At 42.5% G+C, this 13,894-nt stretch overlaps 2 protein-coding genes across 5 annotated transcripts in view; one reads left to right on the top strand and one right to left on the bottom strand.

Annotated features, from left to right (window-relative positions):
* The window catches only part of ZNF277 (zinc finger protein 277), a 57,086-nt gene extending 51,770 nt beyond the window's left edge, over positions 1-5,316 (bottom strand). Inside the window, exon 1 of the mRNA XM_071552420.1 lies at positions 5,253-5,316. Coding sequence (XP_071408521.1) covers positions 5,253-5,292 — 40 coding nt within the window. The 5' untranslated portion in view covers positions 5,293-5,316. The remainder of the gene's footprint in view (positions 1-5,252) is intronic.
* A 96-nt stretch (positions 5,317-5,412) lies between these two features.
* The window catches only part of DOCK4 (dedicator of cytokinesis 4), a 250,323-nt gene continuing 241,841 nt past the window's right edge, over positions 5,413-13,894 (top strand). For all 4 annotated transcript variants that reach the window (XM_071552419.1, XM_071552417.1, XM_071552418.1 and 1 more), the window contains exon 1: positions 5,413-5,687. In XM_071552419.1, coding sequence (XP_071408520.1) covers positions 5,651-5,687 — 37 coding nt within the window. In that variant the 5' untranslated portion in view covers positions 5,413-5,650. The remainder of the gene's footprint in view (positions 5,688-13,894) is intronic.

Below are 13,894 nucleotides of genomic sequence, written 5' to 3'. Positions count from 1 at the left end.
CAATAAAAACAAAGCAGTGAACAAGGTATAACAAACTACCCTGGCGTATGTGCTACACTCAGAACATTTGAAAAACTTTTAATACCCCTCTAGACCACACCTCTGCATCTAAACAAAGCATGCCCACACCTTCTAATTCCTCAAGTGATGAGAAAGCCTTTTGGGTAAGAATCAGGTTATTTGCCAATTCAGAAACAGTTTAAAGGTCTTCATCAACCTGAGCATTGATGAATCCCCAATCATGGTTGCTCCACTGCACCTAACAGAAGACCTGAGCAGATATTTCAAACCATTTAAAAGCTTTAACATGGAAACAAGTTATGTTTAACCTGTGTACACGCTCACCAGGTAGTCTGAAGCAGCTTACTTTTACATGAGCTTCGGTTAGTATATAGAGCAGCTGATACTTGGTAGTTTGCTCATGTATCAAAGCCTTTACCTGCTACTGAGCAAGCAAGAATTGGCTTAGACGACTGGAATGGAACACAAAGATAAAGGCCATCCATCTGTGCTTTTAAGCTATGAAAGTTTTTTGAATTCAGAGAAAAACAAATGGCAAGTCTTTACTGGATATTTTTGGAGAATACAACACATCCTATACCCTGTGCTAACAGGAGTTACGTATTCATGGCGAGGTGTGGGGATGCGCCTTTGTCTTCAGATAAAATACAGTGCACATTTGCAACACAATTATTTGTAACATTATGGCAGAACCACAGGCAGCTCAGATCTGTATTACCAAGCAATACAATCCCTCACTTACTGTATTAATCCATTAGTACCCATTTAATGAAATATTTAGTTTCATTGTATATGTTCCCACTGCTACTTGTTAAAGAAATGTGCTGTGAAGGCTAAAAACACTAGAATATTATTGCAACAATTACATGAATGAATATTGCTCTTTTACTTTTCAGACAGAGAAGAACATAAAAGGTGATTTTACCAAAAATAACTTAGTAATTTCCAGTCCTCCATAAGATCAATTTGCTTATCAGGTAAATGTTTAAAATTACTTTGCAATTGCATTTTTAATTAAAAATCACAACAAAGGTTCTTAAAACATTTTTAAATAATACTGCTTTAGGAGATCCATTCTTGTAATCGTATTAAAATAAATTGCATTGCACTTCTGGAATTAATCAGTGAACCTGTCCTCCAGGTGTAATTGCTAATTGTTCAGTTCACAATGATTAATCTGCAGCAACCCAAGATCCTTTACAGAGCTTATAATGCCTACTAGTAAGAGGAATCTCTTCTCTCTCTGTGTCTCTCCAAAATCTGTGGCATGGTGGAAGCCTCAGGTCTTGAAATCCTCTATTGCATAAATAGATTTAATCTGAGAAACAGATCACTGGTGATACTCTAGATGCTTGAAAGCACCCTGCGGGGGGAAGAATGAGGATGCAACCACGTGTGTGATCATTTGGAACCGGTGGGGGGTTTAAGGAGGGGTATGAACCTCTAAAACCACGAAACAGAAACAAGCAGGTCTAACATCCGAGGAACTCTTGTGAATATGAGAAGAGGCAGCTGTATGGCTGGGACAATTGCTGCTTTCTGTCACCTTGCTGGGGTTTTTAGCCATGGCAGCGAGCAGTCAGCAGCTCCCCATTCACAACTATGCCTGCTGTGGATACGTGGAGAAGGAGGTAAAGGACTCACTCAGGCTCATGTGAACAGGAGGTGTAGGATAAGGAAGCCTGGGATGGGAAGGCAATTGGTTCCCTGTTTCATTTGGTTAAGGACTATTCAGTATACTAGAAACAACAAATAACAAGGAAAGCAGTAGATTTCATACAAACAAACATTAAGAAGCAGGTGATAACAGGGACAATAAGATGTATTTGGTCACTATGGGAACTAATGCCATTAAAGGAACTACTCCCATCCTTGAACAGGTTCACCGTGAATTTTGTCATTGATAAGAAAGGGGAAATGTGTGATTATCATATATATTATGGTATTTCTGAAGGTGTTTGTGGATAGAATATCAGAAGGCATTTGTGGGATTTTGTACAATTTACAGGAAATTTAGAAGAGGGGACAAGACCGAGAAAGGGAAGGATGGAGTGCAATAAACACCAGACAATGGAGGCAGGGAGTGGGGGCAAGAAAAAATGGGCAAGTTGCATTTAAATGGGCTGCTTGTGGGTATGCTTCTCTGATCAAACCCTGCACTTAATCACGTCTTTTCTTTCTTCTTACTAAATCCTTTTTTTAACTACTTTTTTTGGTCCTCTCTCCTATGTGTAGTACTGCTGCAAGGTCTAAGTGCCAGCAACTCCTAAAGATACTTCAACTCTCAAGGTCTGCATGTCCACAAACCAGCAACTCGAGGGACCATGGTGTATCTCTCTTCCTAGTGAAGCTGACCCTGTATGCATGTGTAATTTGCTAGCAAGGTACAACTGGAGCAGCCAGTGAGAGAAGGAAACCTGCATCTGGAAAGACACAAGGTCTGAGTCAGAGGATGGGCAAGGGGCCTGCGGTCCAGCCACGGGCAGAGTTGATGCCAGCAAGGAAGTCCAGCTAACAGACTAGGAGATTCAGCTAATATTTGAGGGATCCATGACTGTGGGGTACACTTGAGAGAAGCTCTCATAGCATCCTTAACAGAACTTTGGAGTTGAACAAAAGAAGTGATTGTTACACTATCAAGAACAAAACAAATCTCACTAAAGTATCCTCTAGGTAGCAATGAAAAAAGACATGTACAAGATCAATCAAATTTTACTGTCCAACACTAAATGAAATATTCTTAAAAAGACATGGAAGGAATAAGAATGACATGCTGTGCTCTGGCATGGTACACCCTGGCAGCATGCATTGAAAAGCACATAAAGACCTTGAGTAAGAAACTGTAACTGTCAGACTGATGATGAAACAATGATGACACGCTTCCAGAAAAAACCTCATTTTAAAATCCACTGACAGATGTTGTAGGAAGTGTTGATATGTAGCATAATTAATGTGGTCTGAAGAAATTGTACTATGGACAGTGATATGTTTATTAAAAACCACTTGGTGAAGGCTGCTGGAGGCAACTAACTAGGAAGTAACAGTTCTGGATTATAATATAAAAGTGCAGGCTTTCCTGTAAATAGGTAACAGCAAGACAAGAAAACAATATGTTATTTAATTTTCCTATATGCTATCTCCAAGTAAGAGACATGCCTTTGCAGGTGCACCTGTAAGTACAAGATGTTGCCAGGGAGAACAACTTTGTAGAAATGAACACCCTGAACAAATAAGGATTTTGTTCAGAGCAGGGAATGATAAATATTAGGGTGAGGTATTTCTTTGCCCATAGACAATGAGATTTATACTCTTAGATCTGTTGACCCTAAGCAACTGTGCTCTAAATCAGTAATTTTGAGAAGGCTTTTTCAGCTATAGGATAGTCTTGTCTTTGTCCAAGGCAAGACTGCTTATGCTGAAGTCCATCATGGTTAACATGACAGAAAGCAGTTACAATGCTGGGGCAGAATTTTATGACTCCCAGCCAGCATGTTGGCACACCTGTCATATGGAGATATAGGGAGAGCCTGGATGTACATGGAAGTCCATAGGCTGATATGAAAGTTAATTTAGCCTGACACCTCTTATTTAGATTTTCAATAGTGACTTTTACATATTTCATCACCTAGAGACTTCCAATGATCTGACATAGGATTCACAGTGAGTTTGGGAGCAAAGACACTGAAATTTCTCTAATCCCTTCAATGCGTGTTTGTGCTCAGTAACAGGAAAACACCATAGGCCTATGAATTCCCATGGAACAAACTTTTGTTTTGGACTAGTACCAGTGTCTTTACAAGAGTTACCTGGAAAAACCTCAGGGTAACCTCATCATCTCTAGCAGACCACAGACCTACATGTGGTTTTACACAGAAGACTTGCACAGAAAAAAGCCTATGTCCTTTTCAACAGATGAAACAGCACAGCTTTGCCTTGGAGTGAAGTTACACCACTGTGGAAGGGCTCTACAAGGGTCTAGTTTTCATGTATGAGCGGTTTATGCCAACACACTGCAACACAGAAATAAGCAAGAGCACTGCTTTAACTGTTAGCGCAAATAAAGTGCCATTACTTTTATGTACAGAAGGGTAGATACTAGAGAAACAACACAAATGCCACTTAAAAGACCACTATCAAAGTTCAACAACTAGAAGGGCCAAGCACAGAATGTGCTCTAACTCCAGGTTTGAAACTGCCTGCTTGCACATGCCTTCCTTTTGTTGTATCCTTCACACTATCAGTGACTTAAAAAAATCAACATACCTTGACAGTAGAGGTTAAAAGCCAACCTGAACTAAAAGAAAAATTAAGCCATTTTCTTCTCTTAAACGTGAAAACATTAAACTCTATTTTTTTCATCCAGATCAAACTGAATCATCCTGTAAAATGTCTAGCTATCACTTCAGAGTCATGATTGGATTGGAGAACACTTTTTTAAAACAGACATCCTCACCTTAGAGACAACTTGTACCTGGTACAGCCTGCAGAGGAGCATCATATTCCCCCTTTTTTTCTGCTCATGTCTTCCCACAGGACCAGAAGATTTAATGAAAGCTCTTGCTCCTGCCTTGTAACACCCCGATTCCTCACACAAGGATCAGTTCAGTCCGAGGAATTCTTGTCGTTTACCTATGGTGAGCTCTAGCTAAGCTGCTTCTAGCAGAACACAGGCATAGAGGCTTCTCAACAGGGATGCAAACCCTGCCGCTTACGATGCCTGGCTTATGCCTGCAGCAACTCCTCACAGCCTATTTGTGCTCCTCGCTGTGCACTGCCTGCTTTGCTTTATGTCTGTGTATGTTTGTGGTGACAAGCGGATTTATGCGAGAAGTCAAAAAGCCCCCCACAGCATCAGCTCCACGTCCCACCGCTCTGGCACGCTGCCGGCTCCAGCTCACTCTCCAGCTCGACTCGCTGTTGGAAACATTCCCTTTCCCCACAGCTCCGCGTGCCAACCGCGGCGCTCTGCTACGAGACAGAAGGACTGGCACCAGCAGGACCAGAAGCACGACTCACGTCCCTGTAACCAGCGGATTCGGGGCTGCCCGCGAATCCCCCCCGAATCCTGCTCCGACAGGCACCAGGCGATGCCGCGCCGGGCCCAACGCTCCCGGCTGCCGCACACGTGTCCGCCGCTCCGCACCCGCAGGGCTCCAGCTCCGTCCCAGCCGGGACCGCGGGGAGCTTGGGGGAGCGGAACGGTGCCCGCACGCCTTCCCCAGCGTACTCACCTCCCCGCGTGGGCCCCGCACCCCCACGGGACGCGGCCATTCCGCCGCCGTACCGCCCCGGCGAGAGGCGGCCCCGGGAGCTGCGCTCCGCCCCGCTCCGCCCCGGCGGGGAGCGCGGGGCCAGACGGGGTTCGTAGTCTCTCACCCGGCCGCGGGGGACGAGGGGCGCGGCCGCGCCGAGGCACTACGTTCCCCGGCGTGCAGCGGGACGGGGAATATAAGTGGCTGGCGGCGAGCGCGCCTCAGCTAGTCCGCCCGCCCGAACAATGCCTTTGCCGCTGGGGCTGGGCAGCCGCGGCTGAGCGCGGCGGGAGCAGCCGGGCAGCGGACGCGCCTGCGGCCACCGCCGCTCCCAGCGAAGGGGCTGGCGGGGGGCCGGACGCTCGCACGTCGCGAGCATGTGGATACCCACGGAGCACGAGAAGTACGGCGTGGGTGAGTGAGAGAGGGCGAGCGGGGCAGCGCGGGGGCGAGAAGCGGTGCTGCCGGCGGAGAGCGCATCCCGGACAGAGGGGCTGCTGCCGCCTCCCGTGGGAGCGAAAGCAGCGCCCTGCGCCTGTGAGTGGCCGCGATGGGGGTCGGAGGTCCCGTCGGGGCGGAGGGGAGTGGTCCCTCACCCGGGGGCGCAACAAAGGGCGGCCGATGCCCGAGTCGGGCTCCGGCATCTCCCACCGCTGCCAGGGGATGGGGCAGGGGCAGGTTCCCCATCTCCGAGGCGGGCTCTCGGCTCTACCCGCCGGTGCTGGATGGAAAGGCTGGCGTTTCACGGGAAACAAAACAGCCTTAAAACACATCGCTGGGAACGGCAACCCGGCAGGAGACGGTGTCCGGCGGCGGCCGGGGAGGAGCAGGAGCGGGCATTGTTCGCGCGTCGGAGGTTTTGTCGCTGCTTCAGTGGAAACCAGACAAAGTGTCGCTTGTGGGAGCTGCGCTTCCTTGCCTGTTTGTTCCCCACTGCCCGGTGCAGGGCTCTGAAGCCCGCGGGTTTGACTTGCGGAGCGATCGGAGAGACTCGCGGTGATTTTATTTTTCTTGGCACCGCCTATTAAAGCCGCCAACACCCGGTGAGCGCTGGCGGCTCGTCCCGGACAATAGCCGCCGCTGACACGGGTGTAGCTGAACTGTTGTACAGACCTGCCAGGGTACTACTGTTTACGTCGCTTTTGAACGCGGAGTTGTTCGTAGTGGAGGAAAGCGGGAGGAGCGCGGAGCCCTTTGTGTGTGTGTGTAGCAGCGCCGTGGCGAGCCGCAAGCGCGGGGCCGCTTCGTCCCGTCTGGAGTTGAGCCCAGATGTTGTCGTCCATCGAAGGCTAAATTATAAAGGTCATCGATGGGATTTATTTTCTTGACTTCTTGATTTGCTAGGTCACAGATGGGTTGCAAGATATTGATTAGTCCTGCCACCCTCCTTTCTTTATGAGGATGGGCAAGAGGCTTAAAAATCACTCCGGGACTCGCTGGGAATGGCATGCTGGATCTTAGCAGTCAAGTATTTCAAGCTGCAGCCCTCCTCTCCGTTTATTTCTTGTTTATTTTCATTGTTTAGCATGGTATGCTATTTCACAACAGAAAAACTCCTTCCACACCCCCACATCCCCCACCCCCGATTTATGAGCCTAAAATCACTATTGAGCATCTTTCCTAATGCTGGAAACAAGCAGCCAGAAACTGCTCCCCCTCGTTGAATAACTGCACTCTGGTTGCTAAACAAATAAGCTTTTCTATGTTTAGTAACCCTTTTCAGGTACCTACACCTACAGGTGAATCAGTCTCCAGCTCTGTCCTGATTACCAGTGCTGGTGTCATTGAAATCTTACTCCCGCTAAAGAGATACAGTTGCCATTTCTCTACAGTGAGCTTCCTTTGGATCAACCAGAAAATGTAGGCCACTACAAAGATCCTCTTTATTTGTATAAATATAATATAGTCACAAAAATATGTTTATTCTTATTTAAATTCATTCCATGGTTTTCTGTGATTTGGCTTCCAAAGGCTATTCAGGATAGTAACAAAAAGCCTGTGTTCAGTTTGGGTCCTCTGTACCCCTAGGATGGGAGTGATATTGCAGTTCACATGACCACTGCAAAATGTTGAAATACTAACCTAAAATAATTTAATTCTTTTGGACTGCCTTTTATGCTGTGTGCTCACTCACCTGCATGATGAGTGCTGTCTGCAAAATCTTCACACCCAATTATCCTGTAAGCTATTGTACTCTATAGCAGTGGTAGGGGAGGCAGGCAAAAGGGTTTTATCTTGCTGTGCAACTATTTAAACTTTATATAAAGTGAATCTCATAAATCAGCTTGCATTTTGCTCCACAGACCAGCTTATGTACGTTTTTTTTTACTGATGGGATTATTGTTTCCAAACAGCTATATTAATACTGATGTTTATCTGCTCTTGTGAAATGGTTGCATTAGAAAACCCCTCGGAGAATCCTGATTAGTTGTACCAAGCATATGTATCCTTTATACAAAAGAGCTCAGGGCTTACATCAACATCAGACCTCATCTGCATGTTCAGTCTGAATTTTGCAGCACATGCTGTGTGCCGCACATTTTGACTGTGATATGCCAAAATGGATGAATAACCAGGCAACAGCCACCTGGTTACACTGAAGGGTTACTGGTAACCAGGTGGCTGTTGCTGACTTGCACAAACTGACTGATTCCCAGTTTGAGGGGTAGTTAATATGAGTTACAATCTTCTTTTCAAATTTTTAACTTCTGCCTGCTAGCCACTGATAATATCTATTTGATTTTTACTGAGCAGATTGCTTAACTCAGTTCATTTACTAGTAGGCAGAAACACCGCTGGTTTGTTTCATAGTAGACATTCATGCTGCTGCAAACATCAGTACACTTACATGTGACACCTTTTATAGTACAGTTATGTGGGTTTTTTTGTTTCTGAGGCTATAGATTTTGTCAGTTATGTTGTATTATCCCTCAGGATGGTAAAGGTGAATTAAGCACTGGAATATTTCTGGTTCTGAAAAAGTTTGCTTTGTCTGGGGTATGCTATCTTTTATTTTGTGAACAGAAGTTTAAACTTCTATATTTTACTTTGAAATTCCTTATGTTCTGAGTCATACCTTCAGCTGTTGGGTCAAACTAGTGATGGCATTGCACAAAGGATCCAGTGGTCGGTTATGTGGAGTATTTAGCATGAAGGATGCTGATGAAAGGGTAGGAGAGGTAAGATTTTTTGCTGTTAATAGTCTTTAACTCTGGTAAATGTCAAATGAAGTTGACTTACATAAGTGATGTATGCTGCTTTATGTGAATTCAGAACCTAAGAGAATCACAGATTCTTTTTGATTGGAAAAGACCTCAGAGATAGTAAAGTCCAACTTTTGACAAATATTGTTTTTAACAAAACCCAAACCTGTTGTTAAAGTGGGTCATTTAAGACTGTACGGCTTTGGATGCTCTGCAGGCAGCAAACTGGTAAGTGACTTTTACTGGTTGGTGCAAACTGGGAACTTTTGTCTCTAATAAATAAATCACAGGACTACATAATTACTTTGCAGATGCTGTTTGGAGTAAAGATACAAGTTCTTGTTTAATCCTCTATATTCAGGTTATCTTTTTTTTCTTTTTGTCTCACCAGGTCTGCATACTACTATATCATCTGATTTCTTTCATTTACCTGAATCTGTAAGGATTCAGTTAGGTTTTCTGGAATGTAGGTGATTCACCCTTTTTTATGGAGTACAAAGCATTTCTCTGGAAGGCATTTTTTAGGTTAGGGTGCAAAGATCAATTAAGGAGACAAAAAACAATTGCTGAATGCATAATCTAATTTATAAGCAGAATGGTATTCCAGATGCTGAAGTAATTCTGTACAGCAAAATGTACCATTTTAACTCAGATAAGTTTAAATACTGCTTGATATTTTTAGTGCGGTTAAGCCATAAGTGTGCTTTTCTAGGGGAGGCATGAGGTTTGGCCATCTTCTAGTTTATAGATGGAGGAATGTAAGGATCAAATGATTTTGTGCTGTAAGCTGAGTTTTATAGAAAGAAAAACACAGGGGTGTATTAGTTGATCACAGGAGCACTATTGACTTGCACATGGATAAAAGCCTAATCAATTGACTTGCATCCTTTTCTGAGCTGCAGCCAAACTAGTCTTTCTAGCAGTCCTGTTGAAAGATAGCTAACATATCCTTATCTTCATGCTGCAATACTCCTTTTCACCATGAACTAACTACTGTATATGAACTTGGTTTGTTTAGCTTAGCAGTATCTGTCAATAACAGGCTAGACTCCTAATATGTTTTGTTTAACATAAACTCTTCATCAGTCTTTCTTGTGTGCTTCTCCAAAAAGTAGAAATGAAGCCTTCTATCAAGCCTTATTTCCTTTATTCTCCTCCATTAATCTTGCTTCACATTTCGATGTGTAATTCACTTTGTATTTCTGTCTTAGACTAATATAATCACTAATAATGAGCTATATCCAGGACTTCTGTCATGGTGTCTAAATAACTGTTTAGAGGTGAGACAAGACAAAACATAATCTATTTGTGGGTTCATTTGGATGATCTTTGCTTTCTATTTCCAGCTTGTAGCCGTTTGTGGGGCTGGTCACCTTGAAGCAGGTAAAGCTGAGATACTATAGGGCACCAAGAGTGAGGTTGGCAGTGTACTGGTGCTTCCTCTGCCTCACTGGAACAATGGGAGCCCATTCTTATTTTATGAACTATTCCCTGAGTTTTAGCTACCTGAGATAGCAAAGACCCACACATTTTCTATAGGAGCATTTTTGACATGACATGTGTGTCATGGAGGCTTTTATATCAGTTTAGGATGTCAGTCAATTAAAGATGATATTTTCCTAGTCTTTTCTATAAGAAGGAACTTTCAATATCTCTTAAAAATGGAGTTACCTCAACTCAGAGCTTTTGGACACAATAAAAATCACTCGTATTCTCTTAGAATAGGCAGAATATGAAGTTTGAGATTTTTGAAGTAATTTTTGAACATAAGAGTAGTCTTAAGCAAGTGTTGTTAAAGTGGGGAAATTTTCTTAAAATGAGACTAAATCAGGATTGTAAGATGGTTTCTAAATAGCTGTCTCCAAAAATCTGGAGTCTTTAGTATGATTATGTGGTATTTGGAATGTCTTCCTTTCTAAAGGACAACTTGGAGCTGGCTGGCTCATTAACGCCTTACACAATGCCCTTCAGAGATCTCATTTTTCCCATTCACTACCTATCTGAGGAAGATTTCTGAAGTCTGATGATGCTTCATGGTTAGCCACAGACTGATGACACCGTTTTTCCTTCCTCTTGCACTGTACTGAGGGTTTTTTACCACCATTCTCAGTGTTGGACTTGTGAGGCTGGTAGCTGGGCTGGATTTATCCAAAAGGTGATGGAGCAATGGTGAGTTAAATGTCGTAAGGTGTGAGGGTGAGAACGTGTTCTGCCTGTGGAAAGGAAGAATCCCTTTTTTGTTATATAACATAGGCTAATGTAATCTGCGATTGCTTCTGGGAGCTCAGGAAGCATGTGATGAAGTCACTAACTTCTCTGTCAAGGAAGCTATGATTGGTTATTTGACTCCTACCATGCAGATATCAGCAACTTTTTGCACTGCTGCAAAAATGTCTCCCATTGACTCATCTCTTTGCTTCCCTAACCTGCACCCCAGAAAGAAAACTTGAGAATAAAATATGGCTTCGTGTTTACAGCCTGGCTCAATGTTGTCCATGACATTCCATAGTTTCCAGTTCATTTCTGAGCGTAATTGGTTGTGTAGGTTTTGGTCCATGAAGTTCTCTGTAATTTGAGTCTTGGGACCTGGGAAAGTCCTGAGAAGAGCATTTGTAACACTTGAATGTGTTCAGCAACTGAGACAAGGCACTTTCAGCATATGGTTCACACCCCTGGGAGATGCGTTGCTTCATTTCTTTCAGTTTAGAGAGACTTTAAGTATTGTCTGTTGGTGTCTGGGGTGTGTGTGCATTTTTAACTATTGAATTTGTAGTTGGTTCTGTGAAGGTATAGAGAAATAAACTAGATAACCCCTCAAAGTCCTTTCAAGCCTGTCTTTGTGGTTCTGCACAGAAGAGTTGAAATGGGAAGGTTTTGCTTCATTTTCAATCTAGAATTTCTTTTGTTACTGTATTTTATTTTTTTTAATGTAACTCTCTATGTCACTGAGTACCCTTTGGTTTTGCTTCTCTTCTTGTTCTTGCTGTCTGTCTGTGAGGAGCTGGGCAGACGGCCTTTGAGGTGACCATTGTCCCCTTCCCAGTGGTTTGGAAGCTAGGTAACTAAAAAGGGACATTCTCCTTCAGGTTATTTATTAGTCACAGACAATAATTTGCCCTAAATGTCTCTAACATTATGTAATACAAAGGATCCATTTTTATTTTTTCCCCTGAAATTAATCAATAGAAATATAAAAAAAATGTTTAGAAAGAGTTTTGAGAGATTGAATTTGTGCTGCTTTCTCAAGGCCAAGTCAACTCTAACTCTCACTTCTGAAAGATATTTGCAACATGTTTTTTAAAATTCTGATAACAAGACATCTGCAACTTCTGTAATGAGTGCTTAGCAATCTAGCAATCTCTCTACTAGTAAGTGTTTAGCACGGGAGTAATTTATATCTTGCAAGTATCATTATGTGTATGAAGACTTGCCAAGGCTGCCTCCTTTTTCTTGTGTGAAATACCTTCAGTTATTTCATCCTTTCCTTGTAGGTGGTATGTTCTTGTTTTTGACCCATTGATCTATATTCAAAACTAGACTGGAAAGTTTTATCAGGCAAAGCAGGAGAATCTTAGTGTGTGCTTTAGGCAACGTGTCTTGTGTACTTGTCATTCTTGGTGTGACGTTTGTTCCTTTTGCAATAGTGTTGCATTGACTCCTGCTCCGCTTGGAACTGCTAATCAATCCTTCAGATCCTTTTTGAGAGTACAGTTGTCTAGACAGTTGTTCTCCCATCCTGTATTTGTCAGCTAAAGATTTCTGCTTTTGTGACCTTAGTGAATGGCACCTCTCTTCGATATATTTATCCCGCCTGTCAGCCACGCTGACTCCCAAATTTCCTTTCTCACATATGCCTGTTGGAAGCACCTTGTCTGACAGCTTTGAGAGATGCAATTTAGGAACTGTATTTCCAGCAGCAGCAGAGCTTGTTAAGAATAGCAGTGCATGATCAGCAACCAAAGACACTTGGATGCCACAATGATTTGCCATTAGTTTGCATTTGTATGTTTAAAGGAATGTATTTCTTAGATCTTTACAGTGACAAGAGACCGAAGTGATAGCTGCTTGCAGTTTCTCTTCATAGTGCATGTTTCTAGTTACTCAGAATTTATGTTCCCAGTTATGTGATGATATGATAACTTGTCAACTTTGCATTTTTGGGCACCTGAAATGTTTTGTTTTAAAATAATGCTGATCACACTTCCAGGTGCTCAAGGGTGAATAGCAGAGCTGCAAACAGTGCAGCTCTGAAAGTCACCTGTGCTGTAGGGACAAAGAAAGAAGCTTGGATTTTGCAATCTGTCATGCATTGTACTTGCTGTTTTTTTGTTGTTTCGAGTAAGTAAATAGGATAAAATGTAGTCAGTTTTGCAGTATTAAAAACCCAGTAGTCTTATTGTGAGATAAAGCAAAAAAAAATGCTTGTGTGCTCTGAAAGGAGAGCTAATATAAGGAAAAAAATCCTTGCTGATATTGATTGTACCTTTCACCTTTTTCCAGTTAAGGAGCCAAGTCAATTTTTGGATTCATGTGCAATTATTTATCTACTTTAATAGTAACAGCTGAAGTTATTACAACTGAAAGTGAGCAAAGTCTGTTTATTCATGTCTCTAGTATACAGAGTTTTGTTTTGATAGCTTGTGTGTAGAAACAAATTCACAATAAAGCATTTGAGGAATAACTTAAATTTGTTTCAGTTTTGCTTTCTGTATTACTGGATTTCAAGTGTGTGTTTTTGTCCTTTCAGGGCTCTGGAAGTAGGTGGTGGCTGGTCTTATGCAGTTGGTAGTTAAATGATGTGCTTGTTCAGCTCTTTCTGCAGCAATGAAGAAACTCAGTGCCCTTTGAAATCCGTTGCTGGGGATTTCTTTCTTATTGTTTGCTCTGAACTTAGGATTTCTGAGTTTTATTTAGAAATGCAAAATGAGATCTTAACTATAAAGGTGTGTACTGGCACACTTTCATGAGTAATTTTTGTGGAGTGAGTGGGAATCTCTATATGCTGTGAATAAGAGTAAAGCACTAACTCTTCTGTAACAGAAATTACAGAATTCTGTTTAGTTACTTTTAGAACAAGACATTTTCTTTTACTATCATAAATCATTTACCATGTAATAGAAAAATGCTTTATATTTTTGAAACTCTTTGAAATTAGAGGTTACAGTCAGAAAGGAAATGACTACTCCATAAAGCCTTATTTTAACTTTTCTCCAGAGTAGTATAATGAGGTAAATATGTACAAAGTGTTGAGTGGGTTGGGACAGGACACACCATTATTTCTCATACATTTTGTTACATGAGCTAAATGCAAGGTGAATGCAAAATTTGTATTATTTCATTATTGTATTATAAAAACTGCAATGCGTAACAGCTTGATTCTTAATCAAGCAGGAGTCATGTCATAGACTGTATTAGTCT

The sequence above is a fragment of the Pithys albifrons genome, chromosome 3, assembly GCF_047495875.1.
Source record: "Pithys albifrons albifrons isolate INPA30051 chromosome 3, PitAlb_v1, whole genome shotgun sequence".
NCBI classification, from domain to species: Eukaryota; Metazoa; Chordata; class Aves; order Passeriformes; family Thamnophilidae; genus Pithys; species Pithys albifrons.
The sequence above is the reverse complement of the archived record's forward strand: the minus strand, read 5'-3'. Positions and strand labels throughout refer to the sequence as shown.